Below are 23,596 nucleotides of genomic sequence, written 5' to 3' on the forward strand. Positions count from 1 at the left end.
AAAGTCAGCAATCCAGAAAAGTAAGAGTCCTGAGGTAGAAGACTTCTAGAGAAGGAAATATTTAAAATTCTGACTTCAACCTCAGAACTTTAAGAAAAACTCAATTTTTGGGACTGAATGTGGTATTTCTAAATTAAAATAACTCCAAATCAAATATTTAAACTCTAGAAAAGTAAGAATTTAGACTTTGATCCCAAAGCAGAAAGTCCAAATCCTGAAATAAAAGTTTGAATTCCACAATAAAGTAAGAGTTTCATCTTTAATAAAGAGAAGTGTAGGAAAATATAGATTTTTGACTTGAATCTCAAAATCTGTTGTAAGAATTCTATAATCTCATAATTTAAAAAAAAAACAAAAACAGAACTTTGATATTAAAGTTGGATCCAGAATAAAGGAAGAACTTAAAGATTTGCTTAAATCTTAGGATTCTTTTTAAAGTCTGAGTTATTAAAATTTTAGACATGTTCCCCTCACTGATTGAACCTAAAAAAGGGCCTCTTGTCATTTTCTTATTCCGACTCTTTTGGCATTAGACATAAACAATCCTCTCAAATTTGAAAGATATTTAGACCAGAATCAGGCAGGGATTCAAGAGAGGGGTACGATCAATGATCTAGACTCTGGATCATAAGATAAGATCAACTTTAGAGCAGGTTGGATGTTTAATCTAAAATAGATATTAAAAACACTCTTATTGTGACGGGATGGGGGCGAGTCTGAATGATGAAGAGGAATCTTTTGGCAGAACTGGAAAACAATCTTTTTCAGTATCTTATTTTTAAGGGCTGAGTTCAGAGGTTTTATGAATCAGCCATAAATATAAACTGTGCTTTCATTGTCTCAGAGACAGATTTTGAAACATCTCTTGTGTGTGAGTACGTAAAACACACCTGGGTGCTTTGTTTACCTGGCTGACTGATTCTTCTCAGGGTACAGGTTTGTGAACTTTGTGTCATGAAGACCCAAACGCTCGCGAAGACGACAGAAACAAGTTTGATGCTGCTGGAACTGAATGTTCTCACTGTCCAGCCAAATTGCAGAAATGTCAGAGCCAGACGGGACCTGCATTGAATTAACAGTATCCATGGAAACTAGCAAAAATCAGGTGCTCATAAACACGGCGGCTGCAGCTCTGCTTTTAAAATCATGATTACCTCCTCAGCTGAAAACTTTGAGGAGTGATTTGGAGTCCTGCTGAGACAGAAAGAGAGAGGAGAGGAAGAGAAGAGGCTACATGATAACTGCTGCCTCCTCATGTCCTTTCCTTGTTCCCCTCCAACATTTCTCTGAATAAATTCCTTCCCTGCCTCTTCATCTCCTCCTCTCCTCCTCCTCCTCCTCGCTCTGTCTGCCGGCCCTGCAGACATCTTATATTTACATCACATTACACAGCCGGAGATGATGAGAGCACGGTGTACCTGTCAGCCTAGATACAGTGCTGCTGCAGCCTTCAGGTTAGGAGGTGGAGGAGACTTCACACACACATGCACACACACAAAGCCTTGAGCTCAATTTCTCATCACACACACACACACACTCACAGTTTCTCTCTGTGTGTCTAAGTGCTGCAGTTGGCTCACAAACACTAACGAGAACATTCAAGTCGTCCTTCTCCTCACACACCTCGGCGACGACCTCACACTCTTCCTGGTCGTCTCCTTAAGTCGTGGCGAAAACACATCAGAGTGCAACTCAAACGTCCGCCTTTGTCCTTCATGTGAACATTCATATTCCATCTCAGCACGGTCCGGCTGCAGTGCATATTAGCGAGACAACGCTGGACCACGAGCACCAAGGCTGCAGCCTCCTTCATTTCATCCAGTGCGTCATATATTAGCACGAGTAAGGCCGTGTCCACGCTAAAGTGGACGTGCAAATACTGTAGATATGTCTGCTGCAGGTTTTCAGTCCACAGTGAAGCATGTAAACGTCAGAAGAATCATTAAAGTCCTCTGACGCACAGGAGGTCAAGTCATTTTGATTCTCAGCTGAAGTGTTAAAGGCATTACAGGTGATGTCTTCCAATCCTTGAACTTATCAACTTGTGAGTCCTGCTTTTGCCACTTTAAAGCATAGCTTCTACACTATTTAGGGAAAAGAGAGTTTGGTTTGTGTCTAAGTAAGTGATAAAGTGACTCTAGAGATGCTAAACTGGGATAAATTCCACCAGATCTGTCTCCAGTCCATCTCCGATCTATCGAGGCTGGTGCACCAGGTATCAATCAGCAAACCACAAACTTAATGAAACAGGAAGTCAACATTAAAACATCCTGTAGACTCACAAAATATATAATATTAAGACCATATCGTGTTTAATTTTTGAAGGTGACAGCGTTACAGATCAACTCCATCACATCTGTGTCTGGTCTTGTCAGCCAAATCACAAAAAAGCGAGAGATGGACTGAAGACAGACCTGGTGGAAGAGAAGTATCTGTGTCTTATTTTCAGTAAAAATGTCTTTTTAGACTTAATATGAGCCACATTCACCCGACCAGTCCAGAAAAATGTCCCATTTTAAGTTTTTAAGGACAAAATGAGGTCTGAATTGCTTGTAAGAAGTTGAAAAAAAATCTGCCAATGGACCAAGAAAAAAGTTACTCATATTAAGAGATTATTCAAATTTTAAGAAACTTAAAGAGCACATTTTTCTTGTTCCATTGGCAGTTTTTTTTTTGCTTGTTTAAAGAAATTTAGACCTTGTTTTTGTCTTTAAAATACTTGAAACGAGACATTTTTCTGGACTGGTCAGGTGAATGTGGTCACATCAAGTATAACAAGACAATTTTAATTAATCAAGACAATAACACTTGATAAGATTTTTGTTAAAATTCTAGAAACAATTCTGAAATCTTACTTAAATCTCAGAATTCTAGAAAAAAAAAGTCCCAATTCTGAAAAAAAAGTGGCAGAATTTTTGGATTTGAGTCAGAATTTCAGAAAATGTCAAAATTCTCTGAAAAGAGTCAGAATTCTAGTCCAAATTCTGAAATCTGAAATGAAAGTCAGAGTCCTGAGATAAAAGTAAGAAATCTAGAAAAATCAGAATCCTGAGATAAAATAATACTAGAAAAGGAAACAGTCAAAATTCTGACTCAAATTTTGTGACTGAATTCAGAATTCCAGAATAAACATACCTTTAACTTAAATATCTAACTCTAGATAAGTACGAATTTAGACTTTGATGTCAAGATGAAGCAGAGTCTAAATCCTAAAATTAAAGTCAGAGTCCTGAGATAAAAGTCAGAAATCTAGAAAAGTCAGAATTTCGATATAACAGAATTCTGGAAATAGTCAAAATTCTGACTTCAACCTAAGGAAGAAAAGCTCAAACCTTGAGACTGAATTCAGAATTCCAGAAAAAAAGTAACTCAAACCAAAACAAAACCAAAACCAAAACAAATTTTGATAAGTTTAAAAAATCAAGAATTATCCTTCTTAATCTTTGCTGATACTCGTGATTTTACAACCTGCTGCTCTTGCTCTGGCTGCCTTCGTCTTTGGATTTTGAAAATTTCCTCACAAACAGGTCATGATTATTCTGATTAAAAAGCCTCTTGATGCAGTTAGGATTTTTGGTTGTGAGAGTTAAACTGATGAGAATGAAATGACTTGTACGCTCCTTTTTCTGCAGCTAGAAGTGAACTTCCTTCACTTTCAAAATAAAAAGTCAAACTTCGTCAGTAACACTGTTGCTGCTTGGGTTAATCGGCTCAAACGTCTTCATCTTTCTACTGGAGGTCCGTAATGAGAAGCAGGAGAAGCTACACAGTAGAAACACCGCCATCTAAAGCCGTCTCAGCAGAAAGATGGGTACACACCGGGTGTCCCCGTCCCCACCGCCATGATGGAGAGGTAGTTGGAGGGGACGTAGCCTCTCTGCCCTCCTCTCGCCTCCACCAGACTCCACTCAGGGTTCCCTCGTTTGTCATGAGGCTCCAGGACGCGCACCGTTTCGCCGGCTCGGACGGAGACTTCGTGGTTTCCTCTTGCGTGGAAGTCGTAGGCTGCAAACACCTGGAGGGGAAGAGGAGAAAGAGTCAGCTCAATACAGGATGAGAAATAAATAAAGGGAACACTTAAACAACACAGTGTAACTGCAAGTCAATCACACTTCTGTGAAATCAAACTGTCCACTTAGGAAGCAACACTGATTGACAATCGATTTCACATGTTGTGCAAATGGAAGAAGCAACAGGTGGAAATTATCAGCACTCAGCAAGACACCCCTAATAGAGGAGTGGTTCTGCAGGTAGAGACCACAGACCACCTCTCAGTTCCTGAGCTTTCTGCTTGATGTTTTGGTCACTTCTGAATGCTGGCAGTGCTTTCACTCTAGTAATCAATTTGATTTCCGATGATGATTTTTGTGTGATTTTGTTGTCATCACATTCAACTCTAAAGAACAAAGTATTTAATAGGAACATTTCATTCATTCAGACCCAGGATGTGTTATTTTTAGTTTTCCCTTTATTTTTTGAGCAGAGTATTTTGGGGTGTTGCTTCTATGTGATTCACTTCCTGCTGTAATAGCAACCTGCGATTCGATATAGAGGCGCTGTGACACATTTTCACCCTCCGGTTCAAATGGGGCGACTTCTAATAACAGCTGAAACGCCAAACTCCAGTTGCCAAAACAGCAATCCAGAAAGCAACGGGGTGCTTCACGAATAGAGGGCTTTGGGAAAGTGGAGAGCAGGAGAGCAGCAGGAGGATCTGAACCTGATCCAGGAGCCTGAAATGACCCGCAAGGAGATTTTCAACTTCTCACCGAGTTGGTCCATTAAACGCCTCCCTCACCCTGTCCCAAAGAAACCTCACCCTGACCGTCCACAGACCAGTTAGTCTGATCCGTGCCGTGATGAAGTGAGTCTCCTCAAGGATTTCATCACCATCTCACCAGCTCTGATCCTGATGCACACACCCAGGTACAGACGTGACACACACAACCTCATAAGCACAACTACAAATCACTGTAATATCCTGGGAAAAGGTTAAGCCTGCTAGTTATGTCTTGATGAATCTCATTCCTGCACACACACACACAAACACACACACACACACCTACGTGTAGAGAAATGAAGGCCTCCTAATGAGCGCCGTGTTGGTGTGACAGAGGGCTTCAGTAGTGCTGATAGCAGAGTTTAGCCGGCTGCTTGTGTCATTAAAAAACCTTCACCTCGTCTCACCTTCGAGCTACAAACCGACGCCGTCCTGACGACTCGACCAATCAGCATTAAATTAGCATCCAGCCCTAAACGGACGGCGAGAGAGGCAGAGCAAAGTGACCATCTGAGGCTGTGAGGGAGCTGGAAGAATATCACCTGCAGTTACAGCTCTGATGGAAATGAAGGGTGTAGAGAGCGTTGGCTGAGGCTTTCTGGAATTTATTGATAATATTACCCTTTTCCAGGATGTCTCCTCGCCGCGGTGACTCCACTATTCATGCTTTTTGTACAGAAGTGTGAGGAAATGAGGTGTTAATTAGATCATTCCAAACAAAAGGTGAAAGTCTGCTCAAAGGCAAAGAAGCTCCATGATTTAGAGTTACACCTCCAGAGAGAGAATGACGATTAAAGTTCTGTTCATGATGGGATGTAGATCACAGTTCAGGGGGGAATGAAGCATCCATCCACAGAAAAACTACTTTTTTCCAGCTTCTGCTCGTTTCTATTTCTGTGTCAAAGTGGATCTTTTTGATTCGCCAACAAGATATGTCGATCTAGTCTCTGCAGGATGCACACACACTGTTTAAAGATCTATAAAATATTGAAATCATTGATAAAAAAGACTTAAAAACTTTAAATGTATTACGCGAGACCTATCTGCAATAAGGGTCATGTTTAAACATGTATAAATTTGTAACAAAATATGTTTGATTATGATCAGCCATTTTCATCATTATATATACTGTTTTTTTAGTTGCTAAACTTGCATTAAATTCACAAATTTCCTAAAAGAGACAAAAAACTACACTAACATGTGTCTTGTCATATTGGATCCTATCAAGTCATATTTTTTCCTCCTGACGCAAATTAAGGTTGGGTGTATCAGGCCTTTTCAATGTGGCTTCTGTTGACTATGGGCTTAAAAGCTCTATATCAGCAATGAATTGATGACATCACAGAGACTTCATCTACATATAACAGTGTCTACAGAATTGTCATATGCCATATTGTATCAAACCGTGCTGTGTGGTGTCATATTATAGCTGTATTTCTAAGTTATTGTTCATAAACTGATTTTTTTTTATCATGTGCAGCTTATTATGACGTGTGTTGCTGCCTTCTTGACCAAGTGACCGTTGTAAAAAAGATCCTGATCTGGGTTTTTCACCTGGTTAAATAAAGGTTTAAATAGAAAATAATAATTATAATAAAATAGTATATCATCTTATAGTGAATTGTAAATAGGGTTGCAAAAGGTTGAAAAATTTCCGGTAAATTTCAGGAAAGTTTTGAATATTTCCATGGGAAAACAAGCTCGGTAATATTACATTTTTAGGATTTTGTTGCTGTCAAATACATTGTTCTAAATATTTCTTGGAAGTTTTGGGATTTGTTTTTTTTTTCCCTTGTTATCAACTAAACCAAAGTTTTCAAAAATGATCTTGGTTGAACAACATTATTGAATGCCAATGCGTCTGTGCACTATGAATCACATGTGCAAAGCACATTTGATCACCATCACTCACTACTTCACCAGCCTACAGCATTTCCATTAAGACCACACACATTACTGGATCTGGAGCCTAAAGCAGCGTTTCCACCAAGCAGTCCGGTTCAGTCCGGTTTGGCACAGATTAGTACAGTTAAGCCTGATCCCGTTTGCGTTTCCGCAGCAAACTGTGTCCTCTCGTGGTAGGCGGCGTGTGAGGCAGATGCCGAAAGCCACAGCTGTCAAACAATAGCGTGACGCCGTAGCAGTGAGACACAGTTTACCTCGCTAATAAATCCAACGAAGAAGAAAAAACGTAACACAGTAAACAAAGAGCATAGATGAAGACATGCAGCATTTCGTCCTCTCTGTGATTGACATGTAGCTCTTTGATACAAAGTGCAATCAAGCTTTGTTTCAGAGAAGTCTGTGTGCCGCCAGGAGAAATGCAGCAGCTGATCCTTTCGACCAATCAATGGTCTGCAGTGTTGTAGCTCCACCTTCTGAGAGAGGATCAGTTCAGAATGGCACCCATACAAAAGGGTCCTAGAAAGTGGGATGGCTTGTCTCTGTTATTTGGGGATCTGTCCCGGGATAAGTCAGTGGAAACGCCACAAAATGTGCGCCGTACCGAAACAAACCAAACCAGTCTGCTTGGTGGAAACGGGGCTTAAGAGTCCTGTCAGGGCGAGTTTTGACAATCGAACTGAGGTGAATATATGTTGTGGTCAAAATAGCTAGCTAGCTAGTTTTCTGTTAGCTTAGCCATATTAGACCACTAACTGACAGACACAGGTAATGTGAAATTGCTATGAGCTAACATTGGTTGGTAAATGAATAAAACTATAGCTAGCTAACACAACTTTGTAAAACTTTTTACTGAATTATATTGACTCCCCTTATTTAGCTAGCTAGAAAGAAAAGTATTTTGTCAGTTCCTGATCTTAAGTTGAATACATAGCCATTTATTGCTAGCTAGCTAGCTTGGTATCTGCTTTGGTGGACCAATCAGGTCAGACTTGCTCCCGATAGGTCAAAAAAGGGAATCGCTGACGTCGGCAAATCCCCAAAATCCAAACAGCTCGTTTGAGGTCAGGATTTTACATTCAGAGGCACTACTAAGTACAGATTTTGTCATTAAATATCACATTTTGTGGGCTGGGAGGAAAGACAAAGACCCACAAATTTCACTAAAAGACTTAATAAAGTGATTTTTTCACAATATGGGACCTTTAATAATATTGTTTTATATCATGAGATCATGTTTTACCACATTGTTTGGTACAGGGTCGTATTGTGTCCTATCCTGTTTCATCCCGTCACAGGGAATTCTACCATACCAAATGAAATTGTACCGTGTCATATGATATTATATGTTGCATTGCATAAAAAAAGTCATTTCATATTCAGATGGTTTTTAAGCCAACCTGCAGTCAGAGTTTCTAATATGAGAGTGTGCTTCAGGGATGATACAGAAGACCATCATGCTGGGTCACAGAGAGGTTGGAGGCCATCCTGACATTGGTACTGGATAAGTGTCAGGATACACTCAGGGCAAATCACTCGGTATGTCACCCACACAGCTCCACGGCCACTCTTTGTCTCAGAGGAAGCTCTGATATAAAGAGATGGATCATACAGCTGCAGATAAACGATGAAACGTTTGGGAACTTGATGCCTCTGACACTCCTCCATGTCTCTCCACTGAAGTACAATAACTAAAGCATGTTACATTGAAAGTTTGTGAGGTTTTAGTTTGCATTAAGGAGAGCAGGATGTTGTTTATGTGGACTCGTGAGGACCGGGTCTGAGGGTGTGTACATCATGTGTTTTCTACATGAGCAGACTCAGGGTCATCGGGGCTGGATGCTGGGGGAGGGGGGCATGAAAAACCGCCTCTGTGAGGTCACGAGAGCAATCACTCACTTTAAGAGGCAGCGTGGAGGCATATCTCTGTCACACACACACACACACACATATACACACTTGACGCAATCCCACTTCCTCATCCTCTCATCTAAATCTCCCTCTTTCCAGAACACACACCCACATAAACATCACAAATTTACAAGCCGTGACACTCTCCCCTCACACTCACATGTGTTGCAAATGTAAATCAATCTCTGCTCACACACACACACACACACACACACACACACACACTCACACACACACACACATGCTATCTCTTTTGTGCAGCGCCGTGCTGCATAAATTAACTCCGACCCTTCACATCGTAACCCACTTACAAGGTTAAACTGCTAATTATGGACCTCTCCATTAATAACACACATGCGTGCACTATCTTTCACATGATTACACACACACACACCCTCACACACATGCACACACTCTCATAGTCAGACATGAGGCAGATTGATGCTTAGGTTGCAGGATTCTGTCACACACATCAGTCAAAGCTTCACACACACACTGTGGTGATGGCGTTTTATGAACATACACACACACACTCAAAGTTTGGAGTCAGATTAACTCAGAGTCGAGGTCTGAGGTCAAAGCAACTTCCTGTCTGGGTTTGGAGAATTAATATGACAAACTGAGTGAGGAAAATATGGAGATTGATGGTTAAACATGACGCTCATGTCTTTATTTAGAGACAGGAAGTGTAAGAAACCTGGAAGGTGAGGACGATAAGTTCCCTTTGAGGACTCTCACCTCTGCATGGTGGGTTCACAGTCTTGAAGATTTGGCTCCTAGAGAAGCAGCAGCTACCCTCATTAAGCACAATACCATTGGGTCAGATTGGAGCATGCACGTTCAAGATGTGCATTGCATCCTGTTTTGATGGAACAACTAACTTTGTGGGCTCACAACAGCTACACCACCAGACTATGGTGAAGAAGCTCTGTTTTTTATTCAGAATTCAGGTCCCTTCTATCTGAGACCAGGGGCCTGTACTACGAAGCTGGATTAAGTCATCCAGGATAACTCTGCGACAACTCGCTGAACTTCACCGGATCTCTGTCATCCAGATCTGCTGTACTATGAAGCTCGTTTTCAACTTGATAAGTGAATCCGGCTGGGATCTGTGCGCGCACACATAAAATGGGCGTGGTTAGCAGCCCCGGAGTATTTTCCACAATGGAGAAGAGAGCAGCCTACGTTACGGCGGAGGCGCAGCAAATAATACGAGGAGTACCACAGTATTATCCAAGCCGGAGGGATTGCTGCAAAAAAATCGCAGACTCTGTGAGTGTGTAAATTTCCAAATTGCTGGTATTAATAGACCTATCTCATCGTGTGACGACACAGGCAGTTAGGTCCTTATTCATTCATGTTGTCAGTCAGTGTGTGTGTGATCAGCATCATATCCCACCTCATAATTAGAAAGAGTCCACTTTCCTACAAATCGTAAGGAAAATGCTCATTATTGGCAGTTTGTATTGCAGATGCAATATCAGTCGGGAAAAAGGATGTGGGAGCAAATAAAAAATAAATATAAAAACATCCTTCAAAGTGGTCAGTATGAATTTCCTGAATTTCTCTTTGGGATAAATAATGTATTTTTCATTTCATGAAAGATTCCATTTGCACACATTTCTACTTTTCCCTGACAATGTCTCAGTTATGATGATCAGTGAGATATTGTTTGTTCACAGCCCATAAGAAAAAATGTTGGGCCAAAAAGACAGGGGGCGGTCCCGCGCTGGAGGACTTCACTCCGGCTGAGCAAACTGGTGACTGTGCGGTCTTTCATGCCCGCCCAAGAACCGATTGGTCAGCGGGCGGTCTGTCACACCCCGTGAGCTCTTATCCTGGAACTTAACCTGCTCCGGACCAGGTTTGGCGTTCAGCATCAGTTACCGGGGCAACGTGTCTGGATAAAAAGAGATCCACATTCATAGTACGGAAAACCCAAAACTTATCCTGGAAGTTATCTCTCTGAGAGCTAATCCAGCTTCGTAGTACCGGCCCCTGGTGTCTTACTTTGTGTGGGACTAGACAGCATTTTAATCACTTTTCCATTGAGATGATGTCCCGCATTACATCGGCTATTGCTCTCAAAAGTGTGTCAGTCTCCGTTCTTTAGGCATGATTTTCATCCAACAGCTGAAAGAGGGCCATCACTATTACATGTGTCTGCTGTCAGTCAATATTAACGTACATGTGGGGTCAGGAGTTCATCAACCTGTCACTTGTGTCCTTCTCACCTCTGCCCACTGACACGAAAAACAAAGGTAAAAGTGTCAGACACCAAAATGCAGATTTTGTGGAAAAACACAATGTTTCTTGGAGGAAAAGGAGCTAGGAAAATATTTATCTAAGCTCGAAACCAGTGCAGGGTGATTCACAGTGAGTGTTTTGGGAACTTGTTTTGGGAAAGTATAGAAGTGAGTATGATGCGAAGCGACACACGTCATGATGCAAAATCTACAAAAAAAGGCTTTTGTAGAAAGTTAAAATGTTGTCACTCATGCCTTTTTGTTTAATTGCGCACAGATTAGTCAACCTTTAGGAGCTGAGAATATACACTGAATGTAAAAAACAGCTGATACTTCAAATGTAAACAATTACAATATTTCACAAGCTCTGAGAAACTTGTAGTTTCTTCGTTCATTTTTTTTAAAAGTAGCTTCAAGTAGAGGGGGAAAAAAAAAACACAAATGTACAAACGGTGTGCAACCAAATCAAATTGTTGTTACTAATATAAGCTTGGTCTCAATAGAAATATAAATGTTTGTCCCACATGTGGCTTGTCAGCTCCTGGTCACCCTACGTCTATCTGTAAACCTCATAACAGTTGGATCAGACATTCCCCTTTGAAGAAGAAACGTTTTAAGGACACGTAAAATGGCTCAACTTTTTCCAAAATATCTCACTTCCTTTATACATCTCAACATGTTGTTAGGAGACTTATTTTAAGTCTTAAGGACCTGAATGTGTGAACAACAGACCTGTCCTGAGAGGCTCAACCCTTAAAAACTGCTAGAGGGCGCAAGTGAGCCAATTTCATCCATCCATATTGGACAAGTATACATTTTCATGAGTTTTAGATCATGTTAAGCATTTTTTTTTTAACACAAAATAATTATAAAAATAGGCTTTCAAATTACAAGGCAAGGCTGCTCAGGCCGTAGAAGAGTGTTTTCCAGTTTAGATTTATAAATACACTGCTGATGCTGTCTGCACTGCCAAGAACTGAAATCTTATCAAGTGTTTTTTCTCTTATTTTAAGTAAAAATTCTCCTGTTATACTCAATATGAGCCACATTCACCTGACCAGTGCAGAAAAATGTCTTGCTTCAAGTTATTTAGAGACAAAAATGAGGTCTGTACCAAAAATCTGCCAATGGAACAAGAGAAAAGTTACTTGCATCAAGACATTAATCTAGTTTCAAGCAAATTTTTCTCGTTGAAAATAAGAAAAAAACACTTTAAAAGATTTCAGTTTTTCAAGTGTGCAATTTTTGAATTTTGAATTTCTGAAAGTAAATCAGCATTTCAAAAATAAAGGCCACTTTGAGGATCTGAACTGTATTATGACCATTCAGTGAGAGTACAGGTCTCTCTGCGTGCAAAAATTCCTCGCAGCGGGTCACATTTTAATCAGTTTACTGTAAAAATATTAAGATATAGTTTGAGGAGATGATAACCTACGTCCTTGATTCAGGGTTAGAGGTAGAGTGATGCATGAATAGACAGTTAAGTCTGCTGTACAGTTACATTTTGTCTCTTAGGCTCCTCTAGGAAAAGGACGAACACCCTCTACTGCCACCTGCTGGTTGGATCTTGTAGTCTGCAATCAAATGCATTTTCTCTGCCTAGAAACAGTTGATGTTTCTCTTTCAGTGCTGATGATTTGGAGTGATTGAGGCTCACTTATATCTGATTAATTCATGCCACACAGTCTATGTTTAAAGGTAATCACTCACCTGGAAGCAGGGCTGGCTCATGACGCTGAGTGGGCGACCCTCAGGTGTGTACGAGTGTCTCCTGATTCCTGTTGCAGTATCAGGTAAGACCAGGTGTGGTGAAGGAGGCGGGTCATCAGTGGGCTGATGATAACGAATCAGCTTGGACGATGGAGCGTAGCCTCTTCTACCTGCAGGAGGAACAGACAGTTAAAGGACAAGTCGTAGTTATGCTGATTCACGAAAATCAAATTATTTTTCACAACTTTTTTTTTTTTTTCAAAAAAGAAACATTTTTATCAATTTTGTCTTTCTCCCTTCTTTATTTTGCAGTTTCTGATATTTTCTGTTTTGCTCTTGGTATAAATAAGCCTACTTTTCCTTGTCTTATTTCTGATGGTTGCAATTACACCAAACATCCAGAGGATGGTGCCAAAGATCTGCATTTAGGTGTTTGTTTTCTATACCATCTGTTTCTCTCAGTGTGGATAAAAATAAATATAATTATTGGTCTTAAAATCAGTAAGCATCCCTAGCATCACATTTATTACTTTTTAAAAAGACAAACTGAAGTAGAGCTGTGATTCTCACCTCCTGCGTCTACGAGCCATCTCCTTTTGTCCCCTCTGGTGTCGGACTCACTGATGACGGCCACCAGCTCTCCTCTGGCCAGATTCAAGTCCAGGTCCCTGCTTCCAACCACAGCCGCCACCACCTGGTAGATCTTTCCAGAGCCGTGTTTGTCAGTCAGCTGCTTCAGACGGCGCTGTGAGGACGGACTCAGAGGCTACAAGGCCAAACAAAGACAAGGAAGAGAGAGAAACGAGGGAAAAGTTATTTAAATGGATCTGACATGAATTAGAAGTAGAAAATTGTTTTGGTATTTTGACTTTAACTTTAGAGCTCAAGAAAAATCCATGGAAATTTTTCCTTAGAAATCTGAAAAAGGTACAAATTATGGCTTTTTTTCTCAGACCTCTAACTTTCCTTCCAGAATTTTAAGAAAAGTTTAGTCAGATTAGTCAGACTTCTGAAGCTTTAGCAAGAATTGTGAATTCTACATTTTATTTAAGAAGTCAAAGAAAAAGAAATCAACATTATTTTTTCTATTAATTCTGAAAAAATCTCAGATTATTTTACATTTTTCCTCAGAATTTGAAGACAAAGTCAAAATTTTGAGAGGTATGAAAAATATTCCCTTTTTTCATCACTATTCTAACCTAAGTCCAAGAATTCTAAAAAAGCTAATCAGACTTTTTTCACTTCATTTGAGGAAAAAATGTCTGGATTCTGGGTAAAAAAAAGTCAGAATTTTGACTTGTTTACTCTAAAATCTTCAGATAAAAGTCAGGAATTCAAGTTTTTCTTTGCTCAAAATTATACCTAATCTCAGAATTCCGAGTTCAAAAACAATACTTGAACTAATTTCTCTTATATATTTTTCAGATCACAGTAACAATTCCCCCCCTTTTTAAAAAAAAGAATCAATTTTGATTTTGACGCTTCTCTTAGGGCACCATGAAATTCAGAGATTAAAGTCAGACATGTCAGGAAAAAAATTCAGTGTGGATTCTGACTCCAACGTCTGAGTTCTACGGAGGCCTGAAAGTGACAAAAACAGAGAAAAAAATCGTTGCACACACTAGAAACTAAACTTAATGAAAAAGTTTCTTATAATCACACAATAATTTACTGTCAGGAAGAGAAAGTATTATGTGCGAAAGTTAAACAGATTCCTTCTTTCTTCTTTCATTTGTCCACTTGAGAAGCTGGCTGGATGTTTTCATAAATAAAAATAATTTAATGATCAAAAATGGTGGAAATAAACTGCAGGTCTTCAAAACCATTTTTAGTTGATGCTCTGGTAGAATACAGTGGTAACAATTTGCTAGTAGAGCCACCATGTCCTTATAGCTTAGTGTAAGGTAGAAATGAAGCTCAGCTACCTCAACTGTCTACGGTGGCCTGTAGGTATCAGCCGATTTGCAAAAGCAACAACATAACGGAAGTTAAGAGGACAGTTTACCTGACGGACACAGAAAAGTTGTGAAAGTAGGTGAAGGATTGTTTTGTTTTTTAACTTAAGCTATGATAAATAAAACTTTAATGCTACATTTATCATGGATGAAGTAGAGATGCACTGATCCAACTGTTTTGGTCCCGATACTGATCCGATACCAGTTTTAAATAATCAGCTGCATGCTCTACTGTGGGATAAGATTGGGAGTGTTTTGAGCAAAAGACATAAAATGGGTACATACGGAATTCCTGAGGTTGATATTTATTTAAAGGTCCCATATTATGCAAAAATCACTTTATTAAGTCTTTTAGTTAAATTTGTGGGTCTTTGTCTTTCCTCCCAGCCCACAAAATGTGATATTTAATGAAAAAACCTGTATTTAGTGGAGCTTGTGAATGTAACATCCTGACCTAAAACGAGCTGTTTGGATTTTCCAGGATTTGCCGACTTCAGCGATTCCCTTTTTTTGACCAATCAGGAGCAAGTCTGACCTGATTGGTCCACCGGAGCAGATACCCCCGAACCTCCTCCCCGTCCACTCCTCTCTCCGGAGGAGAATGCCAAAGTTTAAGAGCTATCACTGCTCTGTTTTTGGCTGTAAACAGCCACATAGTTCCATGCACAAGCAACCTTTACCTCAGTGTCCCCCCTGTCTATGTGTTAGCTTCAGGATGCTAACTTTAGCTGCAGTTAGCCTGTTGTTTTAGCCTGTAATGTTACAGTAAACGAGCTTCACTGATTTCTAAACATTGTGCACTCGGAGCTTGTGGCGCCACTCTCAGTGATGTGGAAGAGCGGGGCGGTATCAGCAGTGGCTCATTTACATATGAAGGCCACGCCCACTAAATCAGAGCGTTCTGAACAGAGGGGCTATGAGAGCCTGGAAACAATGCTGCTGTGCTTGATTTATTGGGTTTTTGGACCAAAACATGTTACTACCATTTCATGAAGACATCAATGATCCATATTAAACTGCAGAAAAGGAGCAGAATATGGGACCTTTAAACTGTAAGTGTTTAAATGTTTGACAGAAGTTTGGTTAAAACAAAGTTTTAGAACTTACAGAAATGATGAGTCACTTGTAAATTTTATTCCCTGTAGACTAAATCATAGTTAAGCCTTAGCGTCAAGTTTGGACCGATCCTTTCCCATCCATGCTTGATCCAGCTTTAAGGGGCTGTATCAGGGCTGATACCCAATACCAGGATTGGATCAGGATGAAGTTGATCACTTACTACTCACTTTTACAACATTTCTGTGTCTGTTTGGATAACTTCAGTTGTGGCTCTGTTGTGTTGTTGCTGACACCCACTGGCCACCGTAACTGTCATATCAAGATTAAAAAGTATAGGTAGTAAGGCACTGGTTGGTCTCAAGTGTGGACGAGATCCTCTTCTGTGTCTAACCAAAGTTATCCTACAGGGCTCTCTGAAATGATTTTGCTGGCGTAAAAACTTTTTCTCCCGTCCAGTAATTACAGCTGCATGGAGATGACAAGAACTGTTTCCTGTCTGCCGAAGTGTGACCGTGCTGGGAAGTGATACAGAAAGTTAACAGACAAGAAAAAGCACATTCAGCGCTTCCACATCCATGACGGATTTCTAATAACACGTGAATGACATGAAGCAGCAGATATGAATCACAATCATGACTCAGCAAATTCCTCAGCATGTTGGAGGAAATTATCGCCTGTCAGGAGCTGCTCGTATCTTCCTTTGTGTTATTACTCTGACGAAACGTGACTGCACTGTGCAAACCTGTTCCCTCTTTTCCCTCTGAGTTATTAATGAACGCTGCAGAGCAGGTTTCAGGAATGTGACCCAGTTTGAGGAGTCTGACAGGAAGGAGGGACGTATGTTGGAGAAAAGTTTGTTCAAACTAATAACAGCTGTCATTAACCGTTCAGTCATTGATTTTTCTGATATCATCTTTGAGCAGGAGCACGTCAGTAAAGTCAACTCTGTTTAACAGAGTTATTAAGATTTGATCTCTGGAAATGAAGTTAATGGTTTACAGGTATGAAAACAACATTAAAAGATTAAAAGTCAATCAGTCTGACAGCTGAGATATTTTCGGCACACTGTTAGCATCAGCTCCTCTTGCACCAACCTGGTCAACGGGGGCGTTTAACGTGTCCTGCACAGTTCGACATAAAGTCTCCAGCCTCCTCGCTCCTTCCAGCACTGCAGATTCAGCCCACTCCCAGAATGCTTTGGGGTTGAGAGAGCTTTGAGGGAGCTGAAAGGACATAGAGAAATCAGTTTTGAGCTGAAAACTTGCAGACCTCTCAAGTATATGTCTTTGCAGCTTTATTCAAACAGGCTCAGAGAGTTGAGTGTGTATATGAGAGCACCTGCTGTGCGAAGCCCTGAAACATCTGCTCCATGTCTGAGGCCAGGTCTCTGTGCAGACAGCTGAATGTCCCCAACATACTCCAGATCATCTGCAGAGCCAGACCGTTAAACTGAGGGAGCTCGTTGAGGAGCAGTGTGTTCATCGTCCTGCAGGAAAAAAAAAATACTTTTATCATTTTATTCACAAGATCAGTTTCAACACAGACACACAGTCTGGCTCTAACTCAGACAAACAGAATCTGTTGTGGAGGAAAGGTGAGAGTCAATATTTGGAAACAGTTGAGAGCAAAAAACAGTTCAACACAACAGTTTACCTTCCTGAACAGAATAAACACTTTAAGTATCTGTGAAAAGAAAACTCCACACTGAACAAAATTTACTGTGGCGCTTTGCTATGATAAGATGAAGGGAAAAGGATTTTTTCCCTATTTGCATTTTATTTCTAATTTTTCATTGACAAATTTTAAATATATATATATTTTTTATTATTGTAATTCATTTATATTCTCTATTTATTGTATCAATTCATTAATTTAATCAATTTTATTTAAGTTTATTTTTTACATTTTTATACTTAAGTTACTAAATTAAAACCAATTGTAATAATTTTTATTTTTCAAATTTATATGTTAATTATTATTATTTTTAATGAATTAATGTTCTTTTTTTACAGTGAATTTATTCTTATTTTATCTTCCTTTATTAATTAATTTATTTTATTTTTATTTTATTATTTTAGCCAAGATTTTTTGATGTTTATACTTTATTCACCTGCTTTGGTTTTTATGAGATATTTGTTAAGCTTTTTTTTAATTTATTTACTCTCCTATTTTTTTTTCTTTTTTCTTTTCTTTTTCTTTCTTTTTTTTTTTTTTACCTTTCTGGAAATATAGAAAACATAAAGGTTTAGATTTTAAAAATTTTCTGACCCTTCATTTGTCCAGCTTTTACAGCCACAGGTTTCTATTAATTTCTAGAATTTATCTCTTTTTAACATTAGCTGCTCCCTTTTTTTCCGGCACCGTCCTACACCTGGCCCACTTTTGATCAGATGTAAAAAAGGCACATGGGGTATGGTTCGTCAATTCTGAGCTACTGTATTAAGATGGCCTATTTGACAGGAACTTGCTCTTTCTGTAATTAAAAATAAACAAAAATGACATTTTTTTTTTTATACGCATGAATTTTATGTTCTGTGTCAGATGATGCTGAATTCTACAAACTGCACCTTTAAAAGCATGTGTAAGAATAAAAGTCCATCATCTGAGTCCATGACTTTAACACCTGTCTATCCTCCTCTCTTTCTACCTGTAGGTGTTTGCCACGGCCTGCTCCTCGTAGCTCAGGTTGGATTTCTCACAGATCACTTCGTAGTCGAGCAGCTTGTCCAAACGTTTCCTGATCAGGTTCCTCGGACCCACCAGGAGGTCCCGGAGCGCACAGAGCGGCTTGTGGATCAGCGTCCTCAACCTCTTCTCCTTTAAGGAAACACAGCAGATTCATCTTCGGTCATACTAAATAAGAATGTTTACGCACAGGTTTTGAGTTCAGAAACGATGATCAGACTCACAAATGTGGGGAGAATCCACTGTCTGAGCGCTGTAGTGATCTCTTTGTAGCAAATAGGAGCTTTCTCCCCGTCCATGTCGAAGTCAAACTCCTCTGTTTTACACGACAGGAACCTCTGAGGGAATAAAAATGGAAGAGATTAAAAACTGCATTTTAATCACATTTTAAGTTTAATTTATCTTGTAAATGTAGCTTCATGATTGTGTAAGAAAAACTTTATTATTAGAGCAGCATTTAAAATTAGGAGACATTTCCAGGCACTGAAAACATAGGAAAATGTAAAACATGGAGAACACAGGACTGACTGTTGTTGGTCGGGGAGAGATGGAGGAAAAAACTCACCAGAGGATAATTTTAGGGTGGAAATGAACAGAAAGGAACTCATGTGTTTGACTCCTGGAGCCTCTGAGTTTACACAGCATGACTCAGAAACATGAGTAGGAATAAATACACAAACACGTCTTCCACTTCTCCACGAGTCCCAAGAAAACCTAAAGTCACGGGTTCATGTTTTTCTAAACTAGTTAGATACCACTAAGGCTCTTTTTACTCTTTAGATAAGGTCTTCCTTTCAATCAACAAAGAAATTTCCAGTGCTCAACACTCTGGGTTTAAAGACTCTGAAAAACTGAAAACACTCAAATGAGACAAACAGAAGTCTGGAGACAGTACAAAAGACAAACAAAGACACATTTATGTTGAACATTTCCTTATCAGCAGTGAGCAGGGACTCTGGAAGCATCTGGAGCCAATGTTTTACTCAAGGGCAAACAAAACATTTATTATGACCTCCTTAAAACTGTCTGTGTGTCTGCAGCCGGTTACAGTCGCTCCTGTTTGTTCTTTTTTCTCTAAACTAATCCGATTTCTTTCTGGCTGTTTCTCTGAGCTGTTTCCTTTCTGGATGTGAGGTTGGAGAGAGTTGTGGACTTTTTTTCACGATGTGATCTCTGACTTTTAACTTATGACTATTAACTGGCTCTCTGTTGGTGTTGTTGATGCTATGTTTACATCGTGTTTAGCTGGTAGCTCTGATGGCTGGTTCATTGAGCAAACCGCTGCAGATTCCTGCTGAACTCTGGGTATTTAAGACGTACACTGTAAACACGGATATGTCAGTTTACTTGAAAAAATGTTAGCTAACTGGTTACTTAAAAAAAAAAAAGTAATGAAATATAAAAACTTAAGTTAATTTAACATCTTAAGTAGTTACGATTATGGAAAATCAATCTACTGAATGTCTTTTATCAAACAAACCTGATGTCTATTTGTTGCAAATCAAAATTTTAGGCAATGTTAAAGAATGTTGCATTCACTGTAAAACATAACAAGTTGACCTTACTCAAAAAATATGGAAATTTGTTGCTTCAAAAAAATTAAGTAATGCTGACTTTAAAATAAATAACAATTTGAAGCAGATCTGTTTTTTTTTCTTGCATTTTTATGCATAGGTTACTTAATCTATTAACTGATTTTAACAATTTACATTGTTCAAATTTATATATCAATTATTTTGTTTTTTAATGAATAAATTTTCTTTTTTTTTAATTGAATTTGTATTTGTATTTGAATTTGTATGAATATTTCTTTATTCATTTATTCAATTTTTTATGTACTATTTTTTAGTCAAGCTATTTTGATGCTTATACTTTATATTTACCTGCTTTTAAGCAATGTTAAAGAATTTTAGCACTGTTAAAGAAAAATTTGAAGCAGATCTGAATAATTACATTAAATACCATTTTAAAGTACAGCTGGGTCTTATATACACAGCGCTTCCTCCTCACTCATGGTTACAAACGCCATCACAAAAAAAATCAGCTCCAATTTCATAACTTTAGTAACCATGAGTGAGGAGGGAAGGCAGAAGATATGAGACCCTGCTGTTCATTGAGATATTGTTCTTCAGGGGGCAGAGGTGGTCTGTACACCACGGCACTGACTGGTGGTCTGTGCTCCATGGCACAAAGTCTTGTACCTACTGACTTTTGCAGTGTGTGCCTAATGGTTAATGTATTAACAAATGAAACTTTTGACTGGAATGACATGCTAATTGGCCAATTTCCAAGTTAAGTGTAGAAGAATTTTTGGGGGGACGAAAAGTCCATATCGTCTAGAGTAGTGGTCCCCAACCTTAAGGCCGCGGGTCAATTGGTAACGGGCTGCACATAAAAAGTACTCAACTTCTAATATTTCAGTTTGATGCATTATCTGATTCTGAGCAACGTTTTATTTTGAAAAATGACTGGATTCTGTCGGTCATACCCATCTATGACTCATTCTTACCGCCAAACCCCCACAAAATAAACAAAAAAAACAAACATCTTTGGAAAGTTTCTTTAGGCAGGGTACAAAAAACAGTGAGGAGACAGAAGAAGAGACAGTTCATGAAAATACTGCCTGACATTGCACCGGTCTGTGGTGAAAAAATGGTTGTGGACTGCTAGCGTAGAGCAATAGACAGCTTATCGATGCCACAAGGAGCACAGACAGCTGGTCCATGCCATGTAGAGCACAGACAAACAGTCTGTGCCATGTGGAACACAAATCTTCTGGGTCACAGCTGCACATCTTGAGGTACAGTAGGACCTCCCCTCCTCATTCACGGTTACAAAACGCAGTCACAGAAACTAATGATTTTTTTGTGCTTACTTAAACAGTAACAAAAGTTAAATCTACTCAAATTCATCAGTTTCAATAGTGAAAACTCGGACATTTGAGTAGATTGAACTTAACAAATTTTAAGTTTTCATAGCTTTATCCAACGGAGTAATTTGAACTTTGGGGTTTACAGTGTACAGAGGATGCAGAGGTGGCAAAAACTAGGAGAGAAGAAAGTTGGAGCAACTGTTTAACCAACTGTTGACCAGTTTGATTCAATGTGCAACAAATTCAGCTCACCCGTAGGTGGTGCAGGTACATCTCCACATTCTCCAGGAGCTCCAGGATCCCATGTTCCACCACGTAAAAGAAACCTTCCAGGGCGTCAAACTCCTCGTCGACCAGCTTAAGACACACACAGGTAAACAAACAGGAAAGGCGATTTAAAATATGCATAAAAACAATAAATCCATGGCTCTGCGGGTGCATTCACAGGCGCATTAAACTACCTTGAAATGCTGATCTAATTTTGCTATTTGAAATATAAAATGAGTCACTCAGCTGCAGTGTTGGACTCTCTGAGGCCTTAAAACCTTATCAGACTCACTGTGACCTCCTAAAGTACGGAGTAGCCAAACAAAGCAGCCTGCAGAGTCAATAAACGCTCATATCAAACATCTTCTCTGTAGGTCAGACGCCCGTCTGATGAATTATTAACTACAGGAGTGTAACTGCAGCTCTCCTTGACCTCACACATGCTGCCTCTTTGAGGGTTTTTTCAGGTTATGTTGACTCTTGAACTTTTATCTCACCTTAGTAGCCATTCCAGTCTCGTGTTTAAAGTGCTGGCTGATCCTGGCCGTCTTCTTGGCGATGCTGTGGGTGTTGAGGCGGTTGATTTTGTCCTTTATGGAGAGAGTTTCAGTCTTCTTGTATTTGTCAGCTGCAAGAAGAAAACAAGGGACAATCAATCTCAAAAGCTTCCTCTAGCTCCAGGGCAGCAGGAAACTGAATCTAAGACTCTTTAAAAGGAATCCATGTGTTAGGTGTAACACCATATTTTCTGCTAAGAAAGCCAAAGTGGGTCATCTTGATGTCTCACCAACTTCTCTGAAGCGTTTGTACTCGTTGATGCGACAGTTTAAGGCGATGGAGGTGTGAGCCGTTTGCTCCAGCAGTGAGTACACCGGGTGAGTCTTCTCCGTGTGTTTCTGGATCGTCTGCAGGAGGAGAGGGTAGCGGGCGATCCGCTGCACCGGCATCACCAGGAAGAAAGTCAGAGAGGTGGCGTTCACCTCAGGCCTGGAGAGATTTAATGTAAGAGTTAGAGTTTCATCACTCAAGTTCAAAAAAGGCTTTATGCAAACTCTTCTGCGTGCTGGCGACACTGTTGGTGCCCTGAAGCAAACCATTTTCACATATTCTGGTCCTGTCCATCGTTGGTTCCATTTTAAAGTGAGGTTTACAAAGTTTTGCAAGGTGTTTTTCAGACAGACATCCAGTTTAACTTTGAGTGCCATTACATCAAAATATGTTAGTTTAACATCAAAAACTAATTTCGGTTTCTGAGTGCTGCCGGCAGAAAAGCTGCAACTAGAATGTGGTTAAAACCTGGAAAACCTACCGTGGAGGAATGGATTGGCATCGTCTATAATAGGGGAGAGGATTACCTCTGCTTTGAGACGACAACACACAATTTATTTTTGAAAAGATGGGAAAGATGAATTATGTGTCCTTTTTTTGTTCCATTTTACATTCTCCCTCTAAGGCACTGCAAAAATCTGAAATCTTATCAAGTGTTTATGTCTTACTTGGAGTAAAAAATGTCTTGTAACACTTGATATGAGACACATTTAACTGGTCAGTCCAGAAAAAATATCTTGTTTTGAGTCATTTAAAAACAAAAATAAGGTCTGAATTGCTTCTAACAAGTAAAAAAGTCTGCCAATAGAACAAGAAAATTTAGCTTGAAATTTTCTTAAACCTAGAATAATGTCTTAAAACTGGTAACTTTTCTCTTATTCTATTGGCAGGTTTTTTATTTTGCTTGTTACAAGCAATTCAGACCTCATTTTTGTCTTCAAATAACTTCAAATAAGGCATTATTCTGGACTGGTCAGGTGAATATGGCTCATATTTAGTCCAAAAATACATTTTCTACTGAAAGTAAGACAAAAACACTTGGTAAGATTTCATTTTTTTGTAGAAGGGGCTTTATGTGTCATTGAGTTTTACCGTAACATTTTATATATGAGGGTTTATATATCAGGGTTCCTACAGCTCAAGCCAAGTTAAATTTAAGACTCTTTAAGACTTTTTTAAGCCGTTTGAAATCAAATTTAAGACCAAGTTGACAACGAACCACAATTGACAAACAAAAACAAAACAAAACAAAATAAAAACACCACATGTTTTACCTGGGTGAGAGGCCATTTTGACCCAATGTTTATTTTAAATAAAACATTACTTTTTGTCTTCTTTTTAACCCCATTTTTACAGCTTTATGCCTATTTTGCCCCCCATT

At 39.3% G+C, this 23,596-nt stretch overlaps 1 protein-coding gene across 2 annotated transcripts in view; it reads right to left on the minus strand.

Moving 5' to 3' along the window:
- Positions 1-3,237: 3,237 nt before the first annotated feature.
- Positions 3,238-23,596, minus strand: part of arhgef37 (Rho guanine nucleotide exchange factor (GEF) 37) — a 38,954-nt gene continuing 18,595 nt past the window's right edge. For both annotated transcript variants that reach the window (XM_074674284.1, XM_074674285.1), the window contains 10 exons: positions 22,175-22,374; positions 21,885-22,015; positions 21,373-21,477; positions 18,473-18,586; positions 18,211-18,380; positions 16,902-17,049; positions 16,658-16,786; positions 13,120-13,315; positions 12,550-12,719; positions 3,238-4,015 (listed from right to left, as the gene is read on the minus strand). In XM_074674284.1, the coding sequence (XP_074530385.1) occupies positions 3,797-4,015; positions 12,550-12,719; positions 13,120-13,315; positions 16,658-16,786; positions 16,902-17,049; positions 18,211-18,380; positions 18,473-18,586; positions 21,373-21,477; positions 21,885-22,015; positions 22,175-22,374 (1,582 nt within the window). In that variant the 3' untranslated portion in view covers positions 3,238-3,796. The remainder of the gene's footprint in view (positions 4,016-12,549; positions 12,720-13,119; positions 13,316-16,657; positions 16,787-16,901; positions 17,050-18,210; positions 18,381-18,472; positions 18,587-21,372; positions 21,478-21,884; positions 22,016-22,174; positions 22,375-23,596) is intronic.

This window comes from Halichoeres trimaculatus, unplaced genomic scaffold (genome assembly GCF_033239565.1).
Source record: "Halichoeres trimaculatus isolate MK-OKI-2021-1 unplaced genomic scaffold, fHalTri1.1 fHalTri1_scaffold_7, whole genome shotgun sequence".
NCBI lineage: Eukaryota > Metazoa > Chordata > Actinopteri > Labriformes > Labridae > Halichoeres > Halichoeres trimaculatus.